The sequence below is a fragment of the Propithecus coquereli genome, unplaced genomic scaffold (genome assembly GCF_000956105.1).
Source record: "Propithecus coquereli isolate 6110/MARCELLA unplaced genomic scaffold, Pcoq_1.0 Scaffold73, whole genome shotgun sequence".
Classification (NCBI taxonomy): domain Eukaryota; kingdom Metazoa; phylum Chordata; class Mammalia; order Primates; family Indriidae; genus Propithecus; species Propithecus coquereli.
The window spans coordinates 1,791,794-1,818,590 of NW_012153396.1; the positions used below are offsets into that span (position 1 = coordinate 1,791,794).

The 26,797-nt window shown below is 43.9% G+C and overlaps 3 protein-coding genes across 5 annotated transcripts in view; all 3 read right to left on the reverse strand.

Annotated features, from left to right (window-relative positions):
• CWF19L1 (CWF19-like 1, cell cycle control (S. pombe)) overlaps window positions 1-2,884 on the reverse strand; it is a 31,147-nt gene extending 28,263 nt beyond the window's left edge. Inside the window, exon 1 of one of the 2 annotated variants that reach the window (XM_012661741.1) lies at window positions 2,782-2,884. In XM_012661741.1, coding sequence (XP_012517195.1) covers window positions 2,782-2,804 — 23 coding nt within the window. In that variant the 5' untranslated portion in view covers window positions 2,805-2,884. The remainder of the gene's footprint in view (window positions 1-2,781) is intronic. The other variant, XM_012661743.1, reaches the window with a different exon arrangement.
• A 3,409-nt stretch (window positions 2,885-6,293) lies between these two features.
• On the reverse strand, window positions 6,294-12,397 carry BLOC1S2 (biogenesis of lysosomal organelles complex-1, subunit 2). Its single transcript, XM_012661744.1, has 5 exons — window positions 12,343-12,397; window positions 11,858-11,974; window positions 9,467-9,586; window positions 8,658-8,762; window positions 6,294-7,098 (listed from the first exon to the last, which is right to left on the reverse strand). The coding sequence occupies exons 1-5, from the start codon at window positions 12,395-12,397 to the stop codon at window positions 7,067-7,069; spliced, it is 429 nt and encodes a 142-aa protein (XP_012517198.1). The 3' UTR covers window positions 6,294-7,066.
• A 1,254-nt stretch (window positions 12,398-13,651) lies between these two features.
• PKD2L1 (polycystic kidney disease 2-like 1) overlaps window positions 13,652-26,797 on the reverse strand; it is a 37,250-nt gene continuing 24,104 nt past the window's right edge. Inside the window, exons 3-16 of one of the 2 annotated variants that reach the window (XM_012661679.1) lie at window positions 23,896-24,023; window positions 22,837-23,090; window positions 21,415-21,639; window positions 21,010-21,238; window positions 19,925-20,095; window positions 19,575-19,756; window positions 19,155-19,275; window positions 18,213-18,311; window positions 17,887-18,008; window positions 16,532-16,658; window positions 15,610-15,728; window positions 15,235-15,358; window positions 14,481-14,565; window positions 13,652-13,982 (exon numbers count right to left, since the gene is read on the reverse strand). In XM_012661679.1, the coding sequence (XP_012517133.1) occupies window positions 13,927-13,982; window positions 14,481-14,565; window positions 15,235-15,358; window positions 15,610-15,728; window positions 16,532-16,658; window positions 17,887-18,008; window positions 18,213-18,311; window positions 19,155-19,275; window positions 19,575-19,756; window positions 19,925-20,095; window positions 21,010-21,238; window positions 21,415-21,639; window positions 22,837-23,090; window positions 23,896-24,023 (2,042 nt within the window). In that variant the 3' untranslated portion in view covers window positions 13,652-13,926. The remainder of the gene's footprint in view (window positions 13,983-14,480; window positions 14,566-15,234; window positions 15,359-15,609; window positions 15,729-16,531; window positions 16,659-17,886; window positions 18,009-18,212; window positions 18,312-19,154; window positions 19,276-19,574; window positions 19,757-19,924; window positions 20,096-21,009; window positions 21,239-21,414; window positions 21,640-22,836; window positions 23,091-23,895; window positions 24,024-26,797) is intronic. The other variant, XM_012661681.1, reaches the window with a different exon arrangement.

Below are 26,797 nucleotides of genomic sequence, written 5' to 3' on the forward strand. Positions count from 1 at the left end.
AAAAAAGACTGGTGTGGTGGTGCGCTCTTCCTAGCTACTTGGGAAGCTGAAAAGGAAAGATCACTTGAGCCTAGGCGTTCAAAGCTGCAGTGAGCTATGACTGTATCATTACACTCCACACTCCAGCCAGGGTGATGGAGGGAGAAGGGGAGGGGGAGGGGGAGGGGGAGAAACCTATGATCCAACAGTGTTAACTCCTTCTCACTCACAACCAAGTTGATTTCCCTTCCTTCATAAACCCTGAATCCCTGAACTTTTCCTCTCCCATCACTCTGCCTAATCCCAGCTGTCCTGTACTTTACCTCCGATTTGTTCTCCACATTGCCGCCAGAATCACTTTCCAAAATGAAAATTTGATCACACAAGGCATTCTTAAACAATTCAATGACTTTTTTAGGTTAAAGAAAAAAATACAGTCATGCACCACATAAAGACATTTCAGACAACAAGGGACCATATATACAACGGTGGTCCCATTAGATCATAATAGAGCTGAAAAATTCCTATAGTCTAAGGAGTCAGCCATCGTAACATTGTAACAATCATGGCACAACACATTACTCACATGTTTGTGCTGCTGCTGGTGTAAACAAACCTACTGCCCTTCCAGTCATATAAAAGTATAGCACATACAATTATGTACAGTATCTAATATGTGATAATAATAACTGACCATGTTACTGGTTCATGTTTTATTATACTACACTTTTTATCATTTTTTGAGCATATACTCCTTCTATTTATTTAAAAAAAAAAAAAGTTAACTGTAAAACAGCCTCAGGAAGGGCCCTCAGGAGTTATACTAGAAGAAGGCATTGTTACCACAGGAGATGACAGCTCCACGCATGTTATTGCCCTTGAAAACCTTCCAATGGCATAAGATCAGTGATATTGATGAGCCTGATCCTGTGTAGGCCAAGGCTAATGAGTGTGTTTGTGTCTTAGTTCGTAACAAAAAAGTTTAAAAGGTTAAAAAAAAATTAAAAGAAAAAAGCTTATACAATAAGGACATAAAGAAAGAAAATATTTTTGTACAGATGTACAAAGTGCATTATAAGCTAAATGTTATTGCAAAAGAGTTAAAAGTTAAAAAAATTTTAAAGTTTATAAAGTAAAAAAGTTACAGTAAGCTAAGGTTAATTTTTTACTGAAGAAGAAGGATGAATTAAGGCCTTTTGCAACAATCTGGATGGAACTGGAGACCATTATCCTAAGTGAAGTACCTAAAGAATGGAAAAACAAACACTACATGTACTCGCCATTAAATTGTAACTAACCTATGAGCACACATGTGCACAGAGGTAAGTAAAACTCAGTGGAAATAAAGCAGGGGGGGAGGGGAAGAAGAAGATGGGTGAAAACCTACCTAACTGGTACAATGAACACTATCTGGGTGTTTGCTACACTTATAACCCTGACTCAAACATGACAAAAGTGATCCATGTAACCAAAAACATTTGTACTCCCATAATATTTTGAAATAACATAGAAAAAAAATTATTGAAGAAAAAAATTTTTTTATAAATTTAGTGTAGCCCAAGTGTATAGTGTTTATAAAGTCTACAGCAGTGTACAGTAACAACATCTTAGCCATTCACATTCACTCACCATTCACTGACTCACCCAGAGCAACTTTCAATCCTGCAAGCTCCATTCATGGTAAGTGTTCTATGCAGGCGCACTATTTTTTATCTTTCATACTGTATTTTTACTGTACCTTTTCCATGTTAGGTATATTTAGATACACAAATACTTACCATTGTGTTATAATTGCCTAAAGTACTCAGTACAGTAACATACTGTATAGGTTTGCAACCTAGGAGTAATAGGTATACCACAGAGCCTAGGAGTTTAGTAGGCTATACCATCTAGCTTTGTGTGAGTACATTCTCTGATGTCCACACAATGACGAAATCACCTAACAACACATTTCTCAGAATGTATCCCTGTCATTAAACAACACATTAACGTATTACCTGGTACAATGAACGCTATCTGTATTACCTGTACCAGGGCTCAATCTTCGCTTTCTCAGGAAGCCTTCCTGATTCCTACCATTAAGCCAAGTACCCCTATTTTATATCCTCCCGGACCTGCGAAACTTTTCTTCCCAACATTCATCACTATTGTAATTTTACATTTATCTAGACTCTTCGATTAATACCTGTTCCGCTAGACTATAAGCTCCATTAAGGCAAGAACTCCATCTGTTGCAAAGCCTAGCACAATGCCTGGCACACTTCAGTACTTGAATAAATACTTGTTGAATGACTAAAATCCTCTCTACATCATCCCAAGGCCCTCTCCTCCCCCAAAAATGTGGTCCAGGGAAGGGGCTCTATGCATAAATCCTGTCGACAACTGCCCAGGACCCACCAATAGGCCCGATGTCTAGAAGCACTTGGTTAATAAATAGATGGGGTGAGGAGAGGAATGAAAGGAGGTGATGTGTCAGAGACCAAGCCGGCTTAACATGGAGGAGGCCTACCTTCGGAGCTTCCGCCTCTCCCAGCGAGTTTTGCCAAGAGGAGAACTCCTCCCAGGCGAAAACGGTTCGGAAAAGCGGCCGGCTCCAGCCAGGCAGAGACGTGACCCAAACTCCCCAGCAGCCTCGCGCCTCCCGCCTTTTCTTTCTCTCTCCCTCTCTCTGTCTCTCTCTGTCTCTGTCTCTGTCTCTCTCTCTCTCTCACACACACACACACACACACACACACACACACACACACACACACACACACACACACACACACACACGGAGACTTCCGATTCAGAGACACTCACACGCGCAGCGGCTTCTGTGCCATTCGTCCGAATAGCCGGGGTTGGGACGACCACCTAAACTTGGGAATCCAGACGCGCGCTTCCGGGGAAAATGAGACCGCGCTACAATAACACGTCAGCGCACTCCAGCCAATGAAGGTTCACTTTTCTACGGAGAGCGCCGAGGGAAAGAAGTCTCTCTCAGGTGGTTGCGCCTCAAGGAAGAATGAAGGAGGGAGGAGAGGGGCGAAGGGAGGAAGGGGAAATGACCACAAGGATTCCAAGTATAGTTTTTGAAATTGCAGAGCAATTGAAGTTAGTGAGCTGCTAGAAAGTCCCCCGCGCAATGTCAGGCTCTAACCTAACCTAACCATACCGATCTAATGGGCAAGGCACGCTCCCTCCATCCACGTTTTTTGTGAGTTTTGAACCTATCAAAAAGTTAAAAGAATAACGGTCATCACCTCCATTCAATAAGTGTCAGCATATTGCCAAATTTGCTTGCGCTTTCTCTTTCTCTCAAGGTGCCCAAGCACTTTTATTCTCACCGAATCATTTGAAAGTAAATTTCAGACATCAGTAATACCTCAGCATGCATCTTCCATTACGGACGTCCGCCTACATAACCGTAATACCATTAACACACACAAGAAAATTAACATTAATTCAATAATATCACCTAATATACATCCATATTTAAAGTTCTCTATTTGTCCCCCCAAATTGATCTTATACCTGGGATTTGTTTTCATTCAAAATCTAATCAAGTTTCACACTTGCTCTTCATTTCATCTTTCGTCTCTTTTAACCTACAAACCCCCCCCTCCCTTTTTAGTTTTCTTTTTCCTAACATTGACCTTATTGAAGAGTTCAGGGCAAAAAGTAGGACACAACAGTGTATAAGGAAATGGAAACAAAGGAGAAAGTTACTGACAACTGGGGGGAAGGGAAGACTCATCAAGGGCATTCGAGTAACTCAATATTAACTAAAACATAAAATAAGTTTAAGGAAGAACTATAAAGTTCTGGTTTTCCCCACAAGTTCTGCAATGCCTTTTTTGGGAACTACCAAGTTCCTTGCCTCATAAATATTGATGCCCCTGCTTTCTAGCACACTAAACATACATTTTTTCTACTCTTTGGGTAATACAGCATTGCCCAGGAGTGGCACTCAAGACGTAAGTCTTGAAAAAGAGAAAAAGTTTGCCAAACACGGGCAGGTAATAATTCCAAGAAGAAGAAACAACAGTGAGAAATGAAAACTCATCTATGGTGAAAAGCCTGAAGACTGCACCAAAAACTGTTATAACTGATAAACAATTCAGTGAAGTTGCAGGATACAAAACCAACATACAAAAACCAGTAGCATTTAAATATGCCACCAGTGAAGAATCTGAAAAAGAAATCAAGAAACCAATCCCATTTACAATAGCTACAAAGAATATAAAACACCTAGATATTAATTTAACCAAAGAGTGAACAATCTATACAAGGAAAACCATGAAATACTGATGAAAGCAATAGAAGAAAACACAAAAAATGGAAAGCTATTCCATGCTCGTGGAATGAAAAAATATTGTTAACACGACAGACAATGCTATCCAAAGCAATTTACAGATTCAATGCAATCCCTACCATAATACCAATGACAGTCTTCTCAGAAATAGAAAAAACAATCCTAAAATTTATACAGAACCACAAAAGACCCTTAATAACCAAAGCAACTCTGAGCAAAAAGAACAAAGCTGAAGGCATCACACTTCTGAAGCCAGGAGTTTGAGGCCAGCCTGGGCAACATAATGAAACCCCATCTCTACAAAAAATAAAAATTATCTGAGCATGGTGGCACACACCTGTAGTACCAGCTACTCAGAAGGCTGAGGCAGGAGGCTTGCTTGAGCCCAGGTGTTCAAGGCTTCAGTGAGCTATGATTGAGACACTGCACTCCTGCCTGGGTGATAGAGCAAGACCTTATCTAAAAAAAAAAAAAAATTGTTTAATGGGCAATAGACCTGAATAGACATTTCTAAAAAGAAGACATACAAATGGCCAACAGGTATGTGAAAAATGCTCAACATTACTAATCATCAGGGAAATGCAAATCAAAACAAGAGATATCATTTCATCCATTAAAATTGCTTTTATCAAATAGGGAATATCGGATGCTGGAGAGGATATGGAGAAAGGGGAACCCTTGTACATAGCAGGTAGGAATGTAAATTAGTACAGCCATTATGGAAAACTGTATGGAGGTTCCTCAAAAAACTAAAAATAGAACTACCATATGATCCAGCAGTTCCACTACTGGGCATATATCCAAAAGAAAGGAAATCAATATATGGAAGAGATATAAGCACAGTCATGTTTATTGTAACACTATTCACAATAGTCAAAATGTGGAATCAAGCTACAAGGATGGATAAAGAAAATGTGTTATATATACACAATGGAATGTTATCCAGCCATAAAAAAGAATGGAATTTTATCATTTGCAGCAACATGGATAGAATTGTAGGTCATTAAGTGAAATGAGCCAAGCATAGAAAGACAAATATTACATGTTCGCACTCACATGTGGGAGCTAAAAATGTGGGTCTCATGAAAATAGAGTAGATTGGTGGTTACCGGAAATCAGGAAAGATTGGAGGGAGAGTGGATGAAAGAGGTTGATTAATGAGTACAATATACAGTTAGATAGAATAAGACCTAGTATTCAATAGACCAGTAGGGTGACTAAGTTAACTTTAATCTATTGCACATTTCAGAATAGAAGAGAATAATTCAAATGTTCCTAGCATAAAGAAGAGATAAATATTTAAGGTGATGGATATCCCAATAACCCTGATTTGATCTTTATACATGATATAAATGTATCAAATTATGTGCCCCCAAAATGTGTACATCTATTATGTATCAATAATGTATTATCAAATATGTATTATATTTGCAACTTTCCTATAAATCTAAATCCATTCTAAAATAAAAAGTTTATGAAAAGAAAATTCACGCATGGGAATTTAAGGTAGCTGAAGATAGCTAAACACAGTGTAAATGTAGGAATAAGAGGAAATGAAATTGGAGAAAAAATTTAAATAGGGGACTTGTGTGCCTGCTAAAAAGTCCAGCTTTTTCAAAGAGGCCATGAGAAGTCACTGAAGTATTCTAAGTAGGAGTACTATGGCTAGTTTACATTTTAGAAAGATTGTTCAGGCAGAAGTGTGAAGGGTGGCTTGGAGGGACAGTTAAGATGAGAAGAAACCACAGTAATAATCCACAGGACCAGATGATAAATGATGGTGGTCCAGAACAGAGATGGTGGGAAGACAGAAACAGAAACAAGAAATTCTTTTTGGAGATGTAATTGAGGACCTCAGGCACTTTCCTAGCTGCTAACGCCCTATTCTGGATAAGGCTGCCTGTCTTTCAACCTAGACTGGTCAGTCAGTATCTCCCAATTTCTGATGTCTTTAGTTAGAGAGGAAAATGATAAGGTCTGCAGGAGCCCCCTGACCCTACAGACACAAGTAGGAAAATATTTTATAAAATGCTTTATTTTATGAGTGGCAGCCCCTACCTTCCCACTCAACACATACACAAATCTTGTCTTTATCACATTTCCAAAAGGGAGCACATGTCAAGATGTCATCCATCCCCAGACATCTGACTCACGTAGAAAAGAGACAAGAGGCGCTCATCCCATGCAACAAGCTATCAAAACACTCCCTTTACTATTTCTGCTCAATCTAGAAGACTCGGCCTGGAATTATTTCAAGATTTTCTGTTATTTGCAATGTTACAAAAAAGTAAATTACTGGCGTTCATAAGGTGATGAGCTGCAAAGAACAAGTTTGTTTTGTTTTCCTCTTTTAATTTAGAGTCTTGTTAATTAACAATACATTAGCATCGTTAATTAAAAAAAAACATTTACACAGTAACTCAAAAACCAGCCATTTTAAGAAAATAATGCAGTAATCAACCACTACCGGAGAAAACAGGCCCTCTCATTTGAGTCTACTGGCAAGCCCAGGTGTATCCTGAACTTTGAGAGCATCTCTGTCCTGACTGGACAATGAAGCATTCAAGTAAAAGGTAAGGAGTTACAAGTGTGAGTCTCTGAGGGATACTGCCCCAAAGGAGGTTCAGGAGTAGCCACAGTCTTCCAGTTTACTCCAACACTGGGATGTTCCTGGGATGAACAGCACAGTTTCCTTTTGAGGAGTTTGGACAATTCATCAGTCTCAGTATTCAGGTCTTATAAAACATTCTTCCACATTAAAAAAGACTTTGTCCCAAAGAAACAAGTTTTTCATCGTTTCTCCAGCTTCTTGTACTTGGCTTCTGTGGGGGAAGGGAGGGGAACATCTTTTAAAACTGGCTATTACAAAGATACTTTTTAGTTAGCATTTCTGGGAAAATTCAAAAGTGCCTATTATATTCTTAAAAATCTATTGGTTTCCATCTCATCATCTGCCCAAATATACAGATCATTGATCTGTACAGTTTGGAATAAGGAGTCAAACGCACACCCAGAATTGAGAACCCAATGCAAGTTCCTTAAGTCCTAACCCTGTCAATAGCACCTGCTTAACACATTGACTGCCACACTAGGAAAAAAAAAAATTTTCCCTGGGGCCACAGTGCTTTATTAAAACAAAACAATCCTAATTTGTTATTTTTTATTGTTTTCTGTGCATGTGAGTTATATGCAACACAATCCATGTTTTTAGAATTAAATTATCAATATTAATTGTAACAATAAGAACATCAACAAGTAAGATTTTCAAAAATCAACTGCAGGGTTTTGCTTCAGGAGGCCCCGGGGTCAAAACCAGCCTGAGTTGAATACAACTCACATGGCGGTCAATGTGTTAAACAGCTCCATCAGGATTAAGCAGATCTACTAACACTTGACCTAGGGGGAGCCTTACTAAGCACAGAAAACTGCCTCTCCAGGCACTGTCCCAGGCACCTTTTGGAACCAGGCTGGAACCCTTCAGGAAGTATAAATGTATGTTTCCCCTTTTATGTTCTTATCATTACTTCTCACTCCAGGAAAGCAATTTTGAAAGATACATAGATTTAAAAGGCCATCAAATAAGCCTCTTACTGTGACAGATTCCCTTTTTCTATTAAAATCTCAAAAGCACCTCGTACAATGCTTTCTACACGTAAGGTTCACAATAACCATTTACTAAATGCAATTGTAGACAATGAAAGTGATTGTTAATCACCACCCATGTCAAATCCCAGCCTGCTATAAACCACTCTCTTGAAGTAGTCAACAATTGTTAATGACGAAAATAAAATAATCTGTAAATGTTATCTAGGAAAAAAACAAATTCATTATTTTTAACCCATGGATGTAAGAGCCAAAGACAGTTAGTAAGCCATCAACACTAACAGTACTAGTTTCCTCCTAAAAGGAAAAGTAATCCTTCAAGAAAACCCTTCATTGACTATTTCGTTTTTTAAGACATATTTATCTACATTACTAAAGATGCTTCTGCCTGCTGAGCCACAATTAAGAGCCTGAGCTTTATAATCAAACAGACCTGATTTGGAATATCTTCCATGTACTAACTGTGTGTCCTTAAGCAAGTTACTTAACCCCTTAAACCAGTTTCCTTCTCTATAGAATGGGGATAAAAATCATGTACTTACCTCACAGATTATTGGGAGGATAGAAAACATAATACGTGTAAGCACTTAAGAACAGTACCTGACATACCATTAGGTACTCAGGAAATGTTATTTTTATTAATAATAATAAATTACTAGGTTTTTGTGAAGATTAATAGATCATTGTAGGCATACCATAAATGTTAACCATTACGTTAGTTAAGGACATACTGGCAAGAGGTACTCTTTATTAAATCAAAACAAATAAAAATGGTTACCCAGTTTTTTTGAATATGCATCCAACTTGTAAGCTGCTTGCTCAAGAGCTGCTACCTGCTCTTCAATGACATTGATCTGATCCAAATAAGGCTGCAGTCCAGCATCTTTAAAAACAAAGACAAACCACATGTTTATGTGGTATTGACGAAGAGCATAGAAAAAGAGTGGGAAAGTAAGAATGCTAGTGTCTCTCCAGCTATACCTAAGACAGACTAGGTGGGGTGACACGATTCTGATCACTAGTAGGGCAGATGCTTTCAGTAGCTAGCTGATCAGGCATGATTGTGACCTAGTCACCTATTAATACCTCTCTCCACTATTAATTTTCCTTTCTTTTTAATTTCTTGCTCCTCGAGTAATCTTTCCATTACTGATTTAGTTTTTTGGGTACTCCCATACCAAGAAAGAGTCCCTAGAGACAAGGAACACAAATATAAGTCAATGGAAAAATGTAGTTGACCACTCTAAATTAGCGTCTTTCATTATAGATTTTCTGGTTTTCTGTTTATAGAGTAGTCCTTTATGGATTTCATTGTTAAATCAATTCACTAGAATCTGGCCACCCCTCCTCTGCCCCTTCTCTATCCAAAAATAAACTGATAAAATCAAGATTTGGAAGCAGAAATAACCATACCAACAAGGCATGCTAATCCTCAGAATGGAAGAAATTCACTTTAATTTTATAATTCATTTTTAGAAAATGAGCTCCCTCAAGGCAGGGATGCCAGGTTCCCTCACCTTCTCCATAGCCCCAGGCACAAAATAAAATTAAATACAAACATGTTTAATTATAAAAATTATTACTTACACTTCTGGTTTAAGTCCTTTAAGTTTCTACTAATGTTTATAGCAATATCTTTCATTTCAAGATACTTCAAGCTGGTTAGTTTATTCATATTTTCCAGGAGCTTATAGTCTTCACTGGTGGCTTTAAAACAAACAGAAGATGCCTTTAAGATTTGTCTTAGATCATTGGAATGTGAAATTATAAGGCAAATTGTAGTTCAAGGCAAGACCTAGGGAATGTCAAAGGAGTGGGCCACTTTTGATCTATGACATTTATACTTAGCTTGTGTATTCTGAATGTCTAAGTAGAAATGTAGGCAACAATCAGCAAACTATTTAAACAAGATCCAGAAGATTCAGGGTCATGGTTACAAAGGGAAATAATAAACTCATGTTCTAAGAAAAGGGAGGCAAAATAGTATTGGTACTTTCAGAGCATCAAAACATGTAATCTGGGGGATTGCATCATAATATATATACTATCAACTAAGACCTCACCACTTCCTAGTAACTCATTTATAACTATGCATGATTCTATTTCTAATATATTGCTTTTTTTTTTTTTTTTTTTTGAGAGAGTCTCACTCTGTTGCCCTGGCTAGAGTGAGTGCCATGGCGTCAGCCTAGCTCACAGCAACCTCACACTCCTGGGCTCAAGCAATCCTACTGCCTCAGCCTCCCGAGTAGTTGGGACTACAGGCATGCGCCACCATGCCCGGCTCATTTTTTCTATATATTTTTAGTTGTCCAATTAATTTCTTTCTTGCTCAGGCTGGTCTTGAACTCCTGAGCTCAAACAATCCGCCCGCCTCGGCCTCCCAGAGTGCTAGGATTACAGGCGTGAGCCACCGCGCCCAGCCTATTTCTAATATATTGCATTTTATGCAGTGACTTTTCCAAACCATTTGTTTGCTTCTCATATCCTCAATTCTCTTCCCTATCCCCACTCAAAGTAAATAGCCTCTACTCCAATTTTCCCAAAAGCCAAGATCACTACCATAAAATGCTTCAACCTCTCTGCCTTACTTCTAAACTTCTCTGTACCTTAATATCTTCCCAAGAGGCAAAAGTGTTCCCATTCTTGCCAAGACAACCCCTCCTCTTGTGCTCTTGATCCCAAACCCTTCTACCCTTCAGAGCCTCTCTTCAATCATCTCCTTTCATTTGCATTTCCAAACTCTCCCACCATCCTGAATCCTTCCTCTCTACATAGCAATACATTCAGGTTTCCTCCAGTTCAAAAGCACTCCCTCTATTCTGCTACACTTACATCATTTGCTCAGTAAAGCAAAGGGCCTTCACTGCTAAACAATCTGAAACAGTAGCTGACACTCACTACTTCCTCTCCCTCACAATTCACTCATGTAAACCCTTGTAGTCTGGTCTTTGCCCCAACCATCCAGAGAAATTACAAGCTCCAAGGTCATCAATGCCCTGCTAACCACCAAATCCATGGCATTTGCTCATTTCTTATCCTCCTAAACCTCTCCATTTTCTCTGACACTATTGATCTCCCTCTCTTTGTGATAAGCTCATTTCCCTTAGCTGCAATGGAATTGTACTAAACTGATTTTCTAATTTCTAACTGATCTTCTTAAGTTTCTGTGCCAGATCCTTTCTCGTCCAGACCCCTTAAGTATCAGTTTTCAACTTTATCTCAGCTGTGACACATAACTGATGTTTACATGGGTGGCACATTCTCATGGGTTATGCTATCTTCCTTTGAAACTCAAAAAAGCATTCATGCAAGTAAGAATGACAATCACAGGGAAATAATGATCACCTTAAAATTAATTTTATAATAAATATTAATAAATAATTTGGAAACCTAGGTACTTTAAACACTGTTATTAAGAGCAAATTAATTGCACCATACAGGCATTCCCTGAGATTTTCGCTTAGGCTCTCTTACCTACCTCTAGGTTCTTCCTTGGCAATCTCATCCTGCACAGCCTCCAATCACACCACTACGCAAGTGACTCCTAAATCTATTTTTCCTGCTTTGACCAGTCTCTGAGCTCTGGACTCACATATACAAGTCACCTGAGTGTCCAAGTAATACCAACAAGCAGCCAGCCCAAAACTGAAAACATTTTCACACCAAACATGGTTCCTCTTTCCAGCTGCCCTATTTTGGTTGACGCCACCAGCCAGGCTTCAAACCTCACATACAAAAAAATAAAAAGTCCATCAACTGATGAGTGGATAAAGAAAATGTGGTTTGTGTATATATATATATACCTCTTTCCCTCCCATTCATGACCTCCCCAAACGTAGGACAGCCTGTCTCAGGGGATGTGGGGTGAGGGAGCTGCAGACTGATGATGCTAAAGCACCCCAGGGGTCCTGAGTCAACCACAGGTCCCGGGAGTGGTGCTCAGCAATATCCGAATCAACCCAGACCCCGCCTCACCCGTCAGTTCCCCAGTCAGGTAAGTGGCCATTTTGGAGAACATGTCCCGACAAAGTTCCGTGATGTCAGCTTCAGCAGGCTCCTTTGCTTCCTCAGCTGTCTCCACCGCGGCATCGTCTGGGCCAAGGGAGAATGAGTAAATGTCCTGCTCTACCCCCGGTCCTAATCTGGCCAAAGCAGCCTGCTCCTACATCCCTCTACCTGTTCTCATTCGATCGAGTCAGCTCCATTCTCCATCTGCCATAATTTCAAGTCCCTCACTTCGTCCTTGCCGACCTGACACGCCAACTTTGCCCCTCGCTCAAACCCGATCCCCTGGCCAAACCCTCGCAGTCGCTCTGACAGGACAAACGCTCGCGCGCAAAGCTGCTCCCCTCCGACCTGCCCGCTCCTGCCAGGGGAGCCACCCACACACTCAGCTCTGCCATACCGGGTCCCCACCCCGAGCCCCAAACCCCTTGCCGGTCCCCATCCATTCCGGGTACCTCGAGCAGGCTCCTCCCGTCGGGTCGCTGAGACACCCTCAGCCGCAGCCGCCATGCCCGGCCCCGAGCTGCTTCCGGTTCTGGGGAGTTTGCGCATGCGCATCCGGCGTGCCGCGCCCGCCCCACCGGCCGCGGTGGCCCCCTGCGGTCGTGCCCCTCTTGCCCAAGTCATGGCTCAGGTAACCACTTGTCGCAAAGGGTAAACACGAAGCCAAATTTGAAGCCAAGCTATTATGAATCGACCCGCTGCCAAGGGTCGCGAGGTCTGGAACTGAGGGCGCGCTCATTCCTGCAGTCGCACCCTGGCGGGATCACTTGTCTTGTACCACCACCATCCGTCTGGGCTTAGTTGAGCCCAGAGTGGCCTGCTGACCAAAGTCACCGGAGTCAGGTTGCCCTCTCCCCAGACTCTCCACACCCTGGCTGGTGTTAGTCACCAAAAGATTGCTCAGCAATCCAAGCAATCTCATGCAGGTAGTCTCATGCAGACTTTGGGAAACCTTCAGGCGTTGACCCAGATCCTAAATATTCTCCCTCCCAATGTCCTGGATTAACACCAACTCATTGGCCTTTATGTCTTAAACTGCAGGCAGGCACCTGCTTCTCTTCAGTTGATACAGCCTTTCTTGAAGACAGGTTAGATTGTAACTTTTTTACGGCCGAGGATCCACTCTGGTTATCTTAATTGCATTTAGCTGCTTCACAAGTCTCCTCGGTGTACAGAGTACTTAATGGATGGGAGAACAGGGGAGTGAAAGGAATAGAGAAAAAGTGACTGGGGAGCAATGGTGCAAAATGAGGAGGGGATAAAAGTCACAGGAGAAGGGAGAAGAGATATATAGCAGGTCTCAGGATGCAGGCTCCTGGACACCTGAAATCTTGGTGTAGGAATTTCTTGTCTTATCCCTGTTTATCCTCCATCTACACCCTCTCACCCCTCCCATGCCGGTATACCATACACACACACACACACACACACACACACACACACACACACACAAGCTACTCCCCATTCCCAGCCCTCTTAACCTGACTCTCTCCATCCTGAGGACTGGGTCTCCCTGTTTCACCTGTCTCCATTCTTCCTTATGGTGTAACCATAGTACCCATCATTTCAAACCATTCCTATGAGCCAGGGGTTCTTATTTCAGGACTCCTGGGGCAGCCCAGCCCCTTTATGTTGTCACTGCCCCCACTCTATACCTCCCAGAGAGCATGAACCTACTCCAGCCCAAACACATGGATGGCCTACAGTTTCAGCCTATCTTTTTCCCTTTATAATAATCCCAGAAGCAAATGCAAAGTCCTGGTTCTCCTAGGAAGTTTTATTGATAGTCACCATGAAAACCCACATGGTCCTATGGAAGAAGAGAGTCAGAAACCACCACATAATAGTTCAAAGATTTCTGAATCTTGAGTTCATTTCCTTGTTTGATTCTCTTCAGACACCATTTTTATCTCCTGGTTTACAGCCTTCTCAGTTCCCAGGTTCAGTGGAATGCCAGCAGGCAGGCTCCTCCAGAAGAGCCTTCTTAGACTTTGCTCTGGGAGGGTGTCACTCTACTCCTCTGCAACTTTGGAATGTCACCGCGTGAGAGTCTCATCCTCCAAGGCTTCCCGTTTTCTTTTATAGGGCACCTCTACAGGGGAAGGCAAGAAACCCTTAGACACTAGCAGCAGAACTCTAGATGCACGAAGGATAAAAATAAGATTCACTAGCAAGTAGAAAGACATTTAGACACAGCCTGCTCTTTTGGCTTCTACCTTTTTCATGAATTATGGCCATCCAGGTGCTCAGAGAGAGTCATTACCCTCCCTTCCTTTGTCTTGTTTGTTATTGACACTTTTTATCACCACAGCAGAGCAAAGTGCTCTTTTTACAGGGAGCAAGAAGCCCAGTGGGAAGTGTTATTTCACAGAGCTATGTGGCTTCACACAGAAACACTGAGTCACAAGCCTAAGCATGATGCCTGCTATACACAGAAACGTTGGCTCAAAAAACCAGACGCAGGGTGGGGCTCTGTAGTAGCCACAGTGCCACCTGCTCTCCTAGAAGTGGAGGGCATGTGGAGAGGGAGCCTTTGGGGAGGCAGAGGGAGAGAAGCCTGCTGTCTGATGCTTTAGGCCTCCTCCCCCACCACTGTCCTGCCCACCCTGGACTCGCCAGGGGGCTGGAGTCACAGCTGGGACTGGCTGCAGGTGCTCCCAAATGGCTTGTTCTTCCTATTGGGAGAAAAAAGGACAGGTCATTTGAAGGGAAAATACGTGTCCCACTTTCTTTTTCTCTGGATGTGATTCCAGAGAACCCAGATTGCCATAGACTGAATGTCTGTGTCCCTCCCAAATTCATATGTTGAAACCTAACTCCCAAGGTGATGGCATTAGGAGGTGGGGCCCTTGGTATGTGATTAGGTCATGAGTGTGGAGCCCTCATGAAAGGGGGTAGTGCCCTTATAAAAGACAGTTTCCTTTCCCCTTCAACCATGTGAGGACACAGCAAGAAGACAGCTGTCTATGAACCAGAAACTCGGCCCTCACAAGACACTGAATCTGCTGACACCTTGATCTTACACTTCCCAACCTCCCAAACCATGAGAAATAAACTTTTATTGTTTATAAGCCACCTAGCCTATGATAGCTTGTTACTGCAGCCAAACAGACTGACACAGACCATCTTCTAGAGGCCAAGGCAGCCCTTAGGCCAGGGCAACCAACTTCAAAGCCTTATCTCCACCCCCCACCTCCACTGATACACTGACCACTGGGAATATGTTTCCCCAGGAGCCTGAGAACTTATGGCTTTCAAAATGTTCTTCCCCCACCCACTAAGTGGAAAAAATGGTAGAGTTCAGCTGTGGGGAGCTAAGAAGACCCAGGTGAAGGGCCACTCACCATGCTTGGGGAGGGAGCCAGCCACCCCTTCCTCTCCAGCAGGTTTAGTTTTGAGCCTACAGCATCAACCTGGGACATAAGTCCTTCCAGGACAGTCTCCAGATGCAGAACTCTCCTTGTGAGCCTGTGAAGGATTTGAGAGAGACCAGTGGAGCAAAAATGTGTGCCTGGGGACCAGGTATCTACAGAGGCAGGGGTAACAGAACAGCATGTGTCTGGACTGGAACAAGGAAGATAAGACCCAGCCTTTTAGGGAGAAATAAAGGGGATTGGAGGTTCTCCCTGGACTAGGACAGGGAATTGGAAAGTTGTGATAAAATGCTCAAGAGAGGATATTACAAACATAGCCAGCCCTGGGTCCCTGACTGTACATACATGTAGAATTCTTCTCCTGAAATCCAGCCTCCTGCTCTGGCAGCTTCTGGGCCCAACTCGCATGGTAGGCTACTCGCATTGGACCGGCCCATGTTCTCAATCTCAGCATTGAGGGCCACCTGATCAGGAAGTCAGAGGTTAGAGGGGAGAAGATGACCCTGGGAAGCCATCAGCTCCTGTTCTATCACCTGCTCTAATGGGCTTTCAGGACCAAGCCTTGGATTCCAGTTCTTGCTGTTCCCCTTCCCTCCCAGACTCTGGAGACAATAGGTGGACCAATGGTTGTGGTGGTGGTGGACCAACCTCTGAAGAGGGAGTCACCTCCCAAAGAAAGAAAACACAGGCTACTTGAAGCCTTGATTGGTGAGGTGTTCACTAGAGGCCAACTCATTTTAGGAGAGGAGGAAGAGCACGAGAATTCTTGGCACTTTCTTTCCGGGCTACTGTCACTCCACCCTTGACTTTTTTGGGTCTACCCTGGATAGGTATGAAGCAGGCAGAGTAGGGGCAGTGAGGATTAGAGGTTGAAAATCCCAAGGAGAAGGCAAGTCCTCAGAGGGAATTATCAGGGATTCTTGGGCACTTAGTCTCTTCCCCCAAGACTGTGTTTTAGAGCAATGACTCTCACCCTTGGCTAAGCATTGGAATCATGTGGGGAGCTTTAAAAAATACTGATGTCTGGGTCCCACCCCCAGAAGTTCTGATTTAATTGGTCTAGGGTATGTGGCCTGAGTATGAGGATTTTTAAAGGCTCCCCAGGATATGCCAATGTGCAGCAGTTTGAGAACTACCATTCTAGAGCATTCTTTCCTGCCCATCTATGGGAAGATTTTCAGTCTGGGTTTGTGTCCTGGATGTGTCAGGGGAAGGAGATGGTGAGCAGTTTCCTTATGCTGCCTCTCCACCAATCAGCCTGGCTCACCCTCTCCTCCTCCAGGTCCTGTCGCATTTGTTCCTGCTCCTTCTCATCCAGGATGCGATTCCCATCTCGGTCAAACCTGGTGAAGGCAGCTGTGAGCTCAGTGATTTCATGCTCTGCGTGTCCCAGTCTAGAGAACAGGATGATGAAATGATGTCTGCCCTGTTGTGGCTGTGACCTCTCGTTTATGGACTCCCCATTCTTTTGCTAGACTTTGGCAAGAGTCTTGCTTTCCAGGAAAGAAATATCTCCAAAGTCTAGCAATTTTACTCCCAAGAAATCATGTGAATCTATTTCTTCTTCCTCTCCTACCTCCTGCTGCATGATTCAGGGCCTTGTGACCTCCTACAGGGATTATTGCAAGATCTCTTTGCCCCTATATAAAAACCTGCCACCCCCCAGCTTCCCCTTTACCTCCACTCCTGAAATACATCCTCCATGATACAACTAGCGTAATTAACCTTTCTAATATGCAGGTCTAAATATGCTCCTTCCTGCCTAAAATCCCTTCTGGGCACCCTATTTTCTGGATAGAGTGGTGGTGTGTTAAAGGCCTTTCCCAGTGTGGCCCTTACCCATTTCTCTGGCCTCATCTCCTGTTATGACCCACCTTTCATTTGATCCCTTAGCAATGCTCAACTCCTTACTACTTCTGTATATGTTGCTTGGTTTCAGACCTCTATGTCTTTGTATATGCTCTCAGCTCTTCTTGTAATGGCTTTCCTTTGCTCTCTGCTGATAAGCTATTCATCCTCCAAAACCCTATTCAGACATCACCTCTTCCAGGAAGCCCTCCTTTGAGCTCAGAGATAGAATTGATCGCTCTTTTTACTCCATACCCCCTCTCTTATAGTCACTTCTGTTGTTGAATTTATTCTGTGATTCAATTTTTCTGCTTACACATCTATGAGCTCCTGGAAAACAAATACTTTATCTCATTTATTATGTTGTCCCTTACTCAATCCCTGGCCTCCAGCTGGTGCTCACAATATATTTGTTCCATGTTTATTAATATGTTTGACTGGGGATCGGGGAGGAAGTGGATAAAGGAATAGAACAGTGTTTGTGAGAAAGCAATGAAGGAAGATCGGAGTTTTTTGAGAATGGGGGTTATATGAAATGATTATGGACTTATATTATTACATTAGTCCTAAGAGTTGATCAACAAGGTCCAGAATGTTATAGACCATGGTTGGAGACCTTTAAACCAAGGGCACAATTCTGAAGATCAGGATCAGAGACCTATGGGCAAAGGTCAGAAGCCTGCAAGTCAAGATCAGAGGCCTATAGACCCCTACAGTTGAGGGTTACAGACTTAGAGACCACTATCAGAGAAGGCTGGCTCTCTGGCTGCTCACTCCCTCAAGGTGTTGGTGAAATCCTCGAACTGGATCTCCTGCTCCCCACCCTGCAGGACCTTCTGTACATCTGAAACCCGCTCCTTCCTCAGACGCAGCCGTAGTAGGGTCTTGTTGTATCCCTGAAAGGGAGAGGGATAGGCACCATTTCCCACAGGCTTCTCATCACCCCGGACCCCACTGCCACCCACAGGATGCCATACTTCCAGATAAGTCGAAGGCACACAGGGCACAGGCCCCTACACCAGTCAGAAACAGATCAGGAGACACAGCCTAGGACCCGGGCCCTGATGCAAATGTGCAGCTCAAGAAGACTGGGTGGTCACCTGTTTCAGGAGGTCAGAAATTTGCAGCTCATCCTTCTGTCCAGCCAACTCCTCCTTGACCTCTGAGTATGTGTCATTGATGATGGCCAGGAACATGTTCTGGAGGATAAGGCAGGGACCTGGGTCCTCACCTCCAGACCCACTGAAAGCATTGAGCCCACTGACCCCATTGTTGTCCCAGAAACATGTTCCTAAAAGATCCAATGCTTTTAACTCCAGCTCTGGAGACTACCAATCCCCACCTCTCAGGGTCCTCAGAGCCCAGCCTTTCGGCACAATTCTGTTAGGGATGGATCATGCTCCCTCATCAACCTGGTATCCTGAGTCTCAGTTGCTGCAGCAACCTTTCTGACCGCAACGATACCCCCACAGATGCCACAGACCTCCTCCATGTTAAGGCCTGCCAACCACCGAAACCAGAAACTTTTCAAGGTAAGAGTACAGTTGTGTTCTCTTTACCATCTACCCCCAATCCATGTTTGTATCCCTATCCTTTGATCAAATAAAGAAACATGCTGGCCTTGTTAATAAAAATCAAATCCAGATCTTTCATGGTTGGCAGACAGAACTACCAAGTAGTGGCAGTAGAAATCAGCAAGAGGTTCCCGAGGAAGGGGAGTCTTGGAGAACAGGCATAGCAGCTTCCAGATGCAGCTTCTTCTCCTCATGAGGCACTTTTCTCTCCCTTTCCATCCTTAGAGGATGTGGGTTTGATTTTACTGAGGGTGTCTGCAGGTTCCATTATACTCTGAAAACCTGCAAACTGTCTGTGCTGGCCACACTGACCACATTAGCTAGCTCTCAGAACATCCAAAAGTCCACCCCCCACACACATTCTCCATCCTTGATTTGAGAAACTCATCATAATCCTGAGTGGGGGACACATGGGGACCAAAACTCCACGCTGCAGGCTTTGTCCCCACCCCTCAGAGAGACCCTCACCAGGAGCACGAAGAAGACGAAGAAGACATAGGTGACAAAGTAGGCAGGGCCCAGGATGCGGTTGGCATCGTCGATAGCATTGTAGTCAAAGTCTCCAAGGATTATCCGGAACTGAGTGAAACTGAGAGACCAGGTTTAGCCTTCACCCAGAGCCTAACCAAACCCTGACCCCAATCCACACCCTCATCCCACTTCCCTAACTACAGACAGACCCCTCCCTGCACGTCAGCCCATCTGATAGAGACAGAGCAGGGTGCATAGATTACTTGAGCACACACCAGGGCTTCTGGAGCCTCTCACACAGATGCTTCCAAGCACAGACACATCCACACTCATCTACCCGTCTTCCCCAAGGACACATACATCCATGGAGCTGGAGGGGGAGGGGCCAGGGAGGAGTGAAGTGGGCAGGACACACACATGCACTTGACGAAAGTGCTAAAGTTTTCCACTTGGGTCCCAAAAAGCAGGTAGCCGAGTTGGGCATAGGCGAAGAAAACAATGAAGAACATGACTGCGAAGCCCAGGATGTCCTTGGCACAGCGGGCCAGCGTGGAGGAGAGCTGGGTCATGGTTTTGTTGAAGCTGATGTACTTGAATATCTGGAAGGGCCATGTCGAACCAAGTGGTGAAGGAGGGAAAGGGAGAAGCATTGAAAAGTCCACTCTAGGGGCCTGTGGAGGCCACAGGAGTTGCCAAACGAGACACATATTAAGGAAGGGAGAAAGAGTGCCCTGGGGCAGAACTGGGCATGGGCAACCCCAGGGTACCTTGATCCAGGCAAAGAAGAGGTTGACAGCATTCATGTTGTTGTACTGCGTCTGCCAGAAGGCGAGGAACTCGAAGTCAGCGTACGTGTTTGGCTGCTGCAAGAGCTTCCCCATCAGCCGATCCACCTCCAGGGTTCGGAATATGTGGAAGCCAACAGCCATAATGGAGAGCTGTCACATAGTGGTCATGGGGGCATCAGAATAGTCAAAAGGATCTCAAGGGAAATTCAAAGTTGGGGCCCCAGGGAAGAGCCAGGGTAGGTAAGACAGGTGGGGAAAAAACATCCTTCCCTGTGAGTTGTTGACTATCTCAGGTCCAAATAGAATTGGAAAAGATGATTGGGGAGCTCAGTAGAAGGCTCTGGGGCCAGTAGTAAACATATAGGTTGTGAAGGGCCACAGGGAACTGGGACCAAGAAATTTATTTCCTCTACTCCCACCACTTCCCAGCCTTGGTCAGGAACGAGTGTGTCTTGTTAGTAGGAAGGAATGAAGACAAAGGGGCAGGATATTTGAATGGAGAAGAGAAAAAGCAGGGCTTTCAAGGGGATAGGTCATAAAGGCAAAAAGACATGAGAGGAACAGGATATTAAGTACATAAGCAAGTGAGGAGGATAGGAGATGTGAGAGACAGTGTTTTCCAAGGGCGGGGCCAGGGGAACATCAGCCTCTTGCTTAGAGACTTATTACACAGTTATTTGACCAAAAGTTAGAAGGAGGACTTGGGACCCCTGTAAAGGTGGATCCTGGGCCGGATGCCTGTAATCCTAGCACTTTGGGAGGTCAAGTTCAGAGGATCGCTTGACCTCAAGAGTTCGAGATCAGCCTGAGAAAGAGTGAGACCGGTCTCTACTAAAAATAGAAAAATTAGCAGGGCCTTGTGGTGTGCATCTGTAGTCCCAGCTACTTGGGAGGCTGAGGCAGGAGGATCGCATGAGCCCAGGAGTTTGAGGTTGCAGTGAGCTATGATGACACCACTGCACTCTGGCCAAGGCAACAGAGCAAGAAAGACTCTGCCTCAAAAAAAAAAAGTGGATCCCCTCCTCCTCCCAGTATGTCCCAAGTCCAAGATATCTGTCCCTTACCAAGATGACCACCAGGTCCAGTATGTTCCAGATGCTGCTGAGGTAGCGAAGCCGGTGGATGTGGAGCTCCAGGATCTCCTCCACCACATAGTAGAAGATGAAGATGCAGAAGACGATCTCGCAGCCGATGATGAAGAAGTCCCAGTTGCTGACATAGCGGATCAGCTTAACCGTGCGGATTTGCCAGGATGGGATGGCGCCTCCTGTAGCTGGAAACTCCACCACCAGTCTGTGGGGGCAGGGGCACATCTAGTGGGGACCTGGTCCAGGACAGTTGCTCCCACCTCCTCTCCTCTCCACCCTCACCAACCACCATAGGATACAAGTTTAGGGAAGGGTCTCAAGCACAGGAGAAAGGAGCCAGGATCCATGGATGGGGGGATGCAGTAGGGAAAGGGGGCTCACCTCAGAACACAGAACAGATTGATGTTGGCATTGTAGACTGAGAAGTCGATGAACACCACCCGAGTGCCCCTGTCTAGCCACAGCCCCTGCTGGAGGTCCTGGAGAGCCTCTGCACTGGCCTGTCGGGGTCCTGGAAGGTCCAGGTAGTAGCCGCCTCCACTGTAGCTGGTGAGCCTGCCCCAGTGGGAGGAGCCCCCCAGCTCATCCTGCGAGTGGTATGTCCACCTGCCACAGAAAATGCCATCCGAGCCAGCCCAAAAGCTCATCTCCCAAGGCAATGGCAACACTTTATAATTGTCTGGACTTTATAGTTTCACATATATTATGTGCATGTGTGTGTGTGTGTGTGTGTGTATGTGTGTGTGTGTGTGTGTATAATATGTGATATATGAGGGCTGTCCGGAAAGTATTCAGCCGTGTAACCATTCTCATTATATTAACAATGGCTGGATACTTTTTGGACAGTCCTCGTATACTATATATAATATATATGTGAAATATATAACATATTGTATATGTGTCTGTGTGAAATATATTATATATAACATATCATATATGTGAAATATATTATATAACATATCATGTATTATAAAATATATATTATGTAATGTATGTGACATATAATATATGTTTGACATATATTGTTTGATACTAACAACCATTTGAGAAGGGAGGGGAAATATTATCATATTTTGCAGAAGAGGAAACTGTGACTCAGAGATTTCTGAGATAATCCAGCTATATAGTGACAGAACTGACACTCAAATGTAAATCTCCTAATTTTTCACTCTGTCACTCAAGACTATGGATGACAAAGCACCACTTTTGGCCCCAACCCAAGTAGTCCCCATAGGAAAGCACCTGGACCGTACAATACAGAAAAGATCCTTCTGGCCCTGCCACTGTACAACTGGCTGCTGAACCCCATGGTTCTCTGTTTTATGCACCGTACTTCTGCCCCAGGCCCTTGTTTCCTCCCCTTCTTTCCTGTCCTGTTCACCCTTTTCCCTTTCTTCTCTAATTCCTCATCCATCCTCAACACCTTGCTGCTCCCTCTCTCAGTCCCAAGAGTCAGACTCTTCACCTTCACCCAGTCTCCATACCCCCGAGGGCATATCCCCGTGGACAAGCAAGTGCTTCCCCCCCACCCCGAAGGACCACCTGCAGGGGAGGGTAAGAGTGACTGTGACCTGTGTGTGGGAATGACAGAGGCTATAGCTGTGTCTGCTAACCCACCTCCTCTGTGCCTGAGTGATAGAGCAAGGTCCCCAAAGAGTCACAGTTGGGACTGAGGGAGATGCCCTCCAATTCCCCTAAAGCACCCCCAAGGCTCCTTAAGCCTCAGTGGAGGTGGTTCCCACACCTTGGGATGGTGTCATGCTCAGAGGGCAAGCCCTGTGACACTGGTGGGGGCTCACTCACGCTGTGCCATTGAGGGGCCCAAAGGGGAGTTGCTCTTCTTTGTCTGGAGAGTAGACATCGTAGCAGCTCAAAATGTCCTCACGGAAGTCCTCATGCACCACACAGGAGTCGTTGCGGACCCTCAGCTGCCGCAGCCGCGGAACCCCCAGCAGAAGGTTCTCGTAGTAGATGAAGGAGTGGGAGCCGTGGCCCAGGCTCTGGTTGTTGTACCATTTGGTCCAGTACAAACTGTCCAGTAATGGGCCCTGGGCAAACTGGACCACAGGCTGGGTTGAACCTTACCCAACCTCGTCCTGACCCACCCCAAATAATGACCTTTGCCCTCATTCCTTGACCCCCACCCCCACCCCAATTCGTCTTCAGTCTTCTTTTTTTTTTTTTTTTTTGAGAAAAAGTCTCACTGTGTTGCCTGGGCTAGAGTGCCGTGGCGTCAGCCTAGCTCACAGCAACCTCAAACTCCTGGGCTCAAGGGATCCTCCTGCCTCAGCCTCCCGAGTAGCTGGGACTACAGGCATGCGCCACCATGCCCGGCTAATTTTTTCTATGTATTTTTAGTTGTCCGATTAATTTCTTTCTATTTTTAGTAGAGACGAGGTCTCGCTCTTGCTCAGGCTGGTTTCGAACTTCCTGAGCTCAAACAATCCTCCCGCCTCGGCCTCCCAGAGAGCTAGGATTACAGGTGTAAGCCACTGCGCCCGGCCCAGTCTTCTTTTTTTGGACTTCTCAGCTAACCAATGGACCTTGACCAGATCCTGACCTGGCATGGCCCTACTCTTCATTTGAAATGTGTTTTGAAGTTCATCCTTACCTCTGACTCCCAGTACTAAGTCTAACTCCTGGTTTGCCTCCCTGATCAATATCCTGACACCTCACCTACCTCCACCTGAACTCCAGCCTAACCCATTATTTCAGCCTGACCCATTGACCCAGCCTGATCCTTAACTGACCTGATCTCTGGGCATGTGGCCTGACTCACTTCCAACCTCTCTGGCTCACAGTCCAACCTTCCTCAGGCCATTGAGAAGGGGAGCAGAGGGGTAGAGGAGATCTCATACTCACATCCCAGAAGTCTGCCATGCTGCTGATGGCCTGGAAGGTGACTCCGGTGTCTGACGGGGTATGTAAGAAGAGCTCAGACATCACTTTGGTGTAGTAATAAGCACTGGAGCTTGTCATTCCATAGGTCACTAAAAAACAACCCAAGAGGCTGTGTCCTTCTCACTGTTCCCATAACCATTTCCCAGAGGAGATGGGAAAGCCCACGGCCCTGGGGCTGGAGATGCTACCTAGATGACAGCCCTACCCCCTGGGGTTGATGGGAGGCTGATGGTGGCATTGAGGAAACCAGGGAATGCGTTATGGAAAGGTTGTAGCTGCAAGGTCTCCTCCACTCCTCCAACTCACCTAAGAAAGAGTGAACTCTGCTCAGTAATTGTCTCATGATACTGTTATGAAATTCTACTTTTCTGTTCCCGAGCCAGCTTAACTCCTATTTCTTACTCCCTAGGGCCAAGATATTTCCGCCTTCTGCATCAGATAATGCTTGCTTTTATTTGTCCTGCATTTATGCCCTTTGGGAAGTGCCTCCCAATTCCAGAGTACTTCCTCTAGAGTTCAAGACCCTGGCCAAACACCTTACAAGGGAGATGTGGTCTCCTGGCCCCTGGAGTCAATGACCCTGTAGCCATGAGAGTAGCAGGGAGGCATGGCACTGCTGGCCCAGGTGTGACTAGTACATCCTGATGGGTACAGTCATCTCCTGAGAGAGGGACTCAGAGGGTTCCCAGATCCAAACAGATCTGACCTTTGCCCTGAAAAACTGAATGTCCCTCAACCACCCTAAAACACCCACCTAGTCCCGAGGGCATAAAGTAGGGCTTATGCAAGGGGAACTCTAAGTTTTCTGGTGAAAAGGCAGGATTTGAAAAGCAGAAGCCATTTATTTTATAGATTGTCTCTCAATTTAGGTTAATCAGATGTTTCCTCATTTTAAAATTCATCTTATGCATTTTGGGGAGAAATACCAGAGAAGTGATGCTGTGTCCTTCTCAGTGCATCATATCGGGAGGTACATATTGTCTCTTTGTTTCATTATACTGGTGATGTCAACTTGGAGCCTTCGTTTAGGTGGTGTCTGCCACATTTCTTCAATGTAAACCTATTATTTTTCTCTTTGTGATTAATATGTATTTTGTAGGGAGACACTTTGAAACTATGTAAATATCCTATTACTCATCAATCTTTCATTTAACAGGTTTAGTATCCATTAATGATTTTTGCCTGATTTAATAATCTGGCAACTAAGTTAGTTGTCAAATGGTGATTTTTTTATTACATAATTCCTTTTACATATATTAGTTGGCATCCTCTCCAGGAAGAGCTTTCTCTTGTTTCTTGTTTATTTATTCATTTATGTATATCAGTTTGAACTCACGGATTCTTGTTTATTTTTCCTATGGGTTATAATTTATTATTACTTATTTTGTTACTCAAATTCTTTGGCCAGGTAATGAAAGGCAAAGAAAACTAAAGAATTGTTTAAGATTAAAAGAGACTAAAGAAATACGAAAACTAAATATAATCTGTGATCCTGGAACACAAATTTTTTTCTCCTGTCATAAAGGCTGTTAGTGAAATGATTGGTGGAATTATAATAAGGGTCTGTTCATTAAATGATAGTACTGGATCAGAGATAATTTTCTGACTTAGATAAGAGAATATTCTTGTTTTTAGAAAATATATATTAAGATATTTAGGAATAACAGGGCATTATGTCTACAATTTACTCTCAAACAGATGTGTGGGGGAGTGGGGGGGAGAGAGAGAGAGAGAGAGAAGAAAACATGGTAAAAATGTTTCTATTTGGGAAATTTGGGTCAAATGTATAAAGTGTATCAGAATTCTTTGTATTTTCTTGAAACTTTTCTGTAAGTCTGTAGTTACATCAAACATTTTGAAAGCAGGATCTGTCAGCCTCTTGTCAGCAATTTCCTTTAAGAATTTTCCTTTTCAGATCTTGGGCCATGTTTTCTCCCACCACCTCATCCGGAATGACTTGAGGTGGACTGGGGCTATTGTCTTGGAGGAAAGGAGGGCCCGTAAGTGATCCCAGATTAGGCACTAACATTATACCTTTCCAGGGTGGGAAAATCAGCAGAGAAGGAAACATTATTACTTCACATTTCCCCATTCGACTCTTACTTAAAGTCCAAGATATGGCTTTACTTCTCTCTAACTCAAATCTGTGATTACTTGTCCTTAGTATCTGGAGAAAGACTCAGACTCAACTTTTATAGATCTGGAAAATGAACTCCCACTAGAAATCAAACTTCTGTCTGCTGAGAGGCCACCACACAGTTATTATATCACAGAAATGATGGTCAGCGAGCTGAATTTTTCCTACTGACATAGGCTAAATTGTTACACCTTACCTTCCGAATGGCCACTAGATGGCACTCATTGCTATAGCTTTTTCACTACTTTGCTTCTAAGATACTGCCCAGAATTAACACTGCTCTGACCAGCTTGTCAACCATTTATGGAAGCATAACAGCTTTGATTATTAGGCAGTAAAGACTACGTCTTCTGAGAAAAATTGGTTCGCCTGGTCAAATGCCTGTTGACACGCAGAAATTCAGTATTTATTCTTGTCGATAACTTTTTAATTGAAGTGCGTACATATAGAAAGGATCAAGAAGCAACCTTAAGAACTTTCTAAACTAGGTTTAGTACCTATTCAACACTTTCTCTCCATCTAAACACCCCTTCTTCCTTCTTAATTCTTATTTCTATAAATTTAGTACTCAGTCTCATGTGATGAGGGGTACTTTCCCACCACTTTATGAAACCCAAATTGAGTATTTCTAATACACCCAATTTTGATGCTTAGTATTATCATATTATCAGTCTATTGACCTGAATTATTTTAAAGACATATTTTATATTCATTAAACAAACATTA

What these genes read in the sequence shown, in the direction of transcription:
- BLOC1S2 (XM_012661744.1), bottom strand. Translation starts at nt 12,397, where the DNA reads ATGGCGGCTGCGGCTGAGGGTGTCTCAGCGACCCGACGGGAGGAGCCT. An exon ending in AAAGGACTTAAACCAGAAGT is followed by an intron (nt 8,763 to 9,466) that starts GTAAGTAATAAT and finishes TTGTTTTTAAAG; the next exon opens with ATGCTGGACTGCAGCCTTAT. An exon ending in TGCATATTCAAAAAAACTGG is followed by an intron (nt 7,099 to 8,657) that starts GTAACCATTTTT and finishes CTTCCCCCACAG; the next exon opens with AAGCCAAGTACAAGAAGCTG.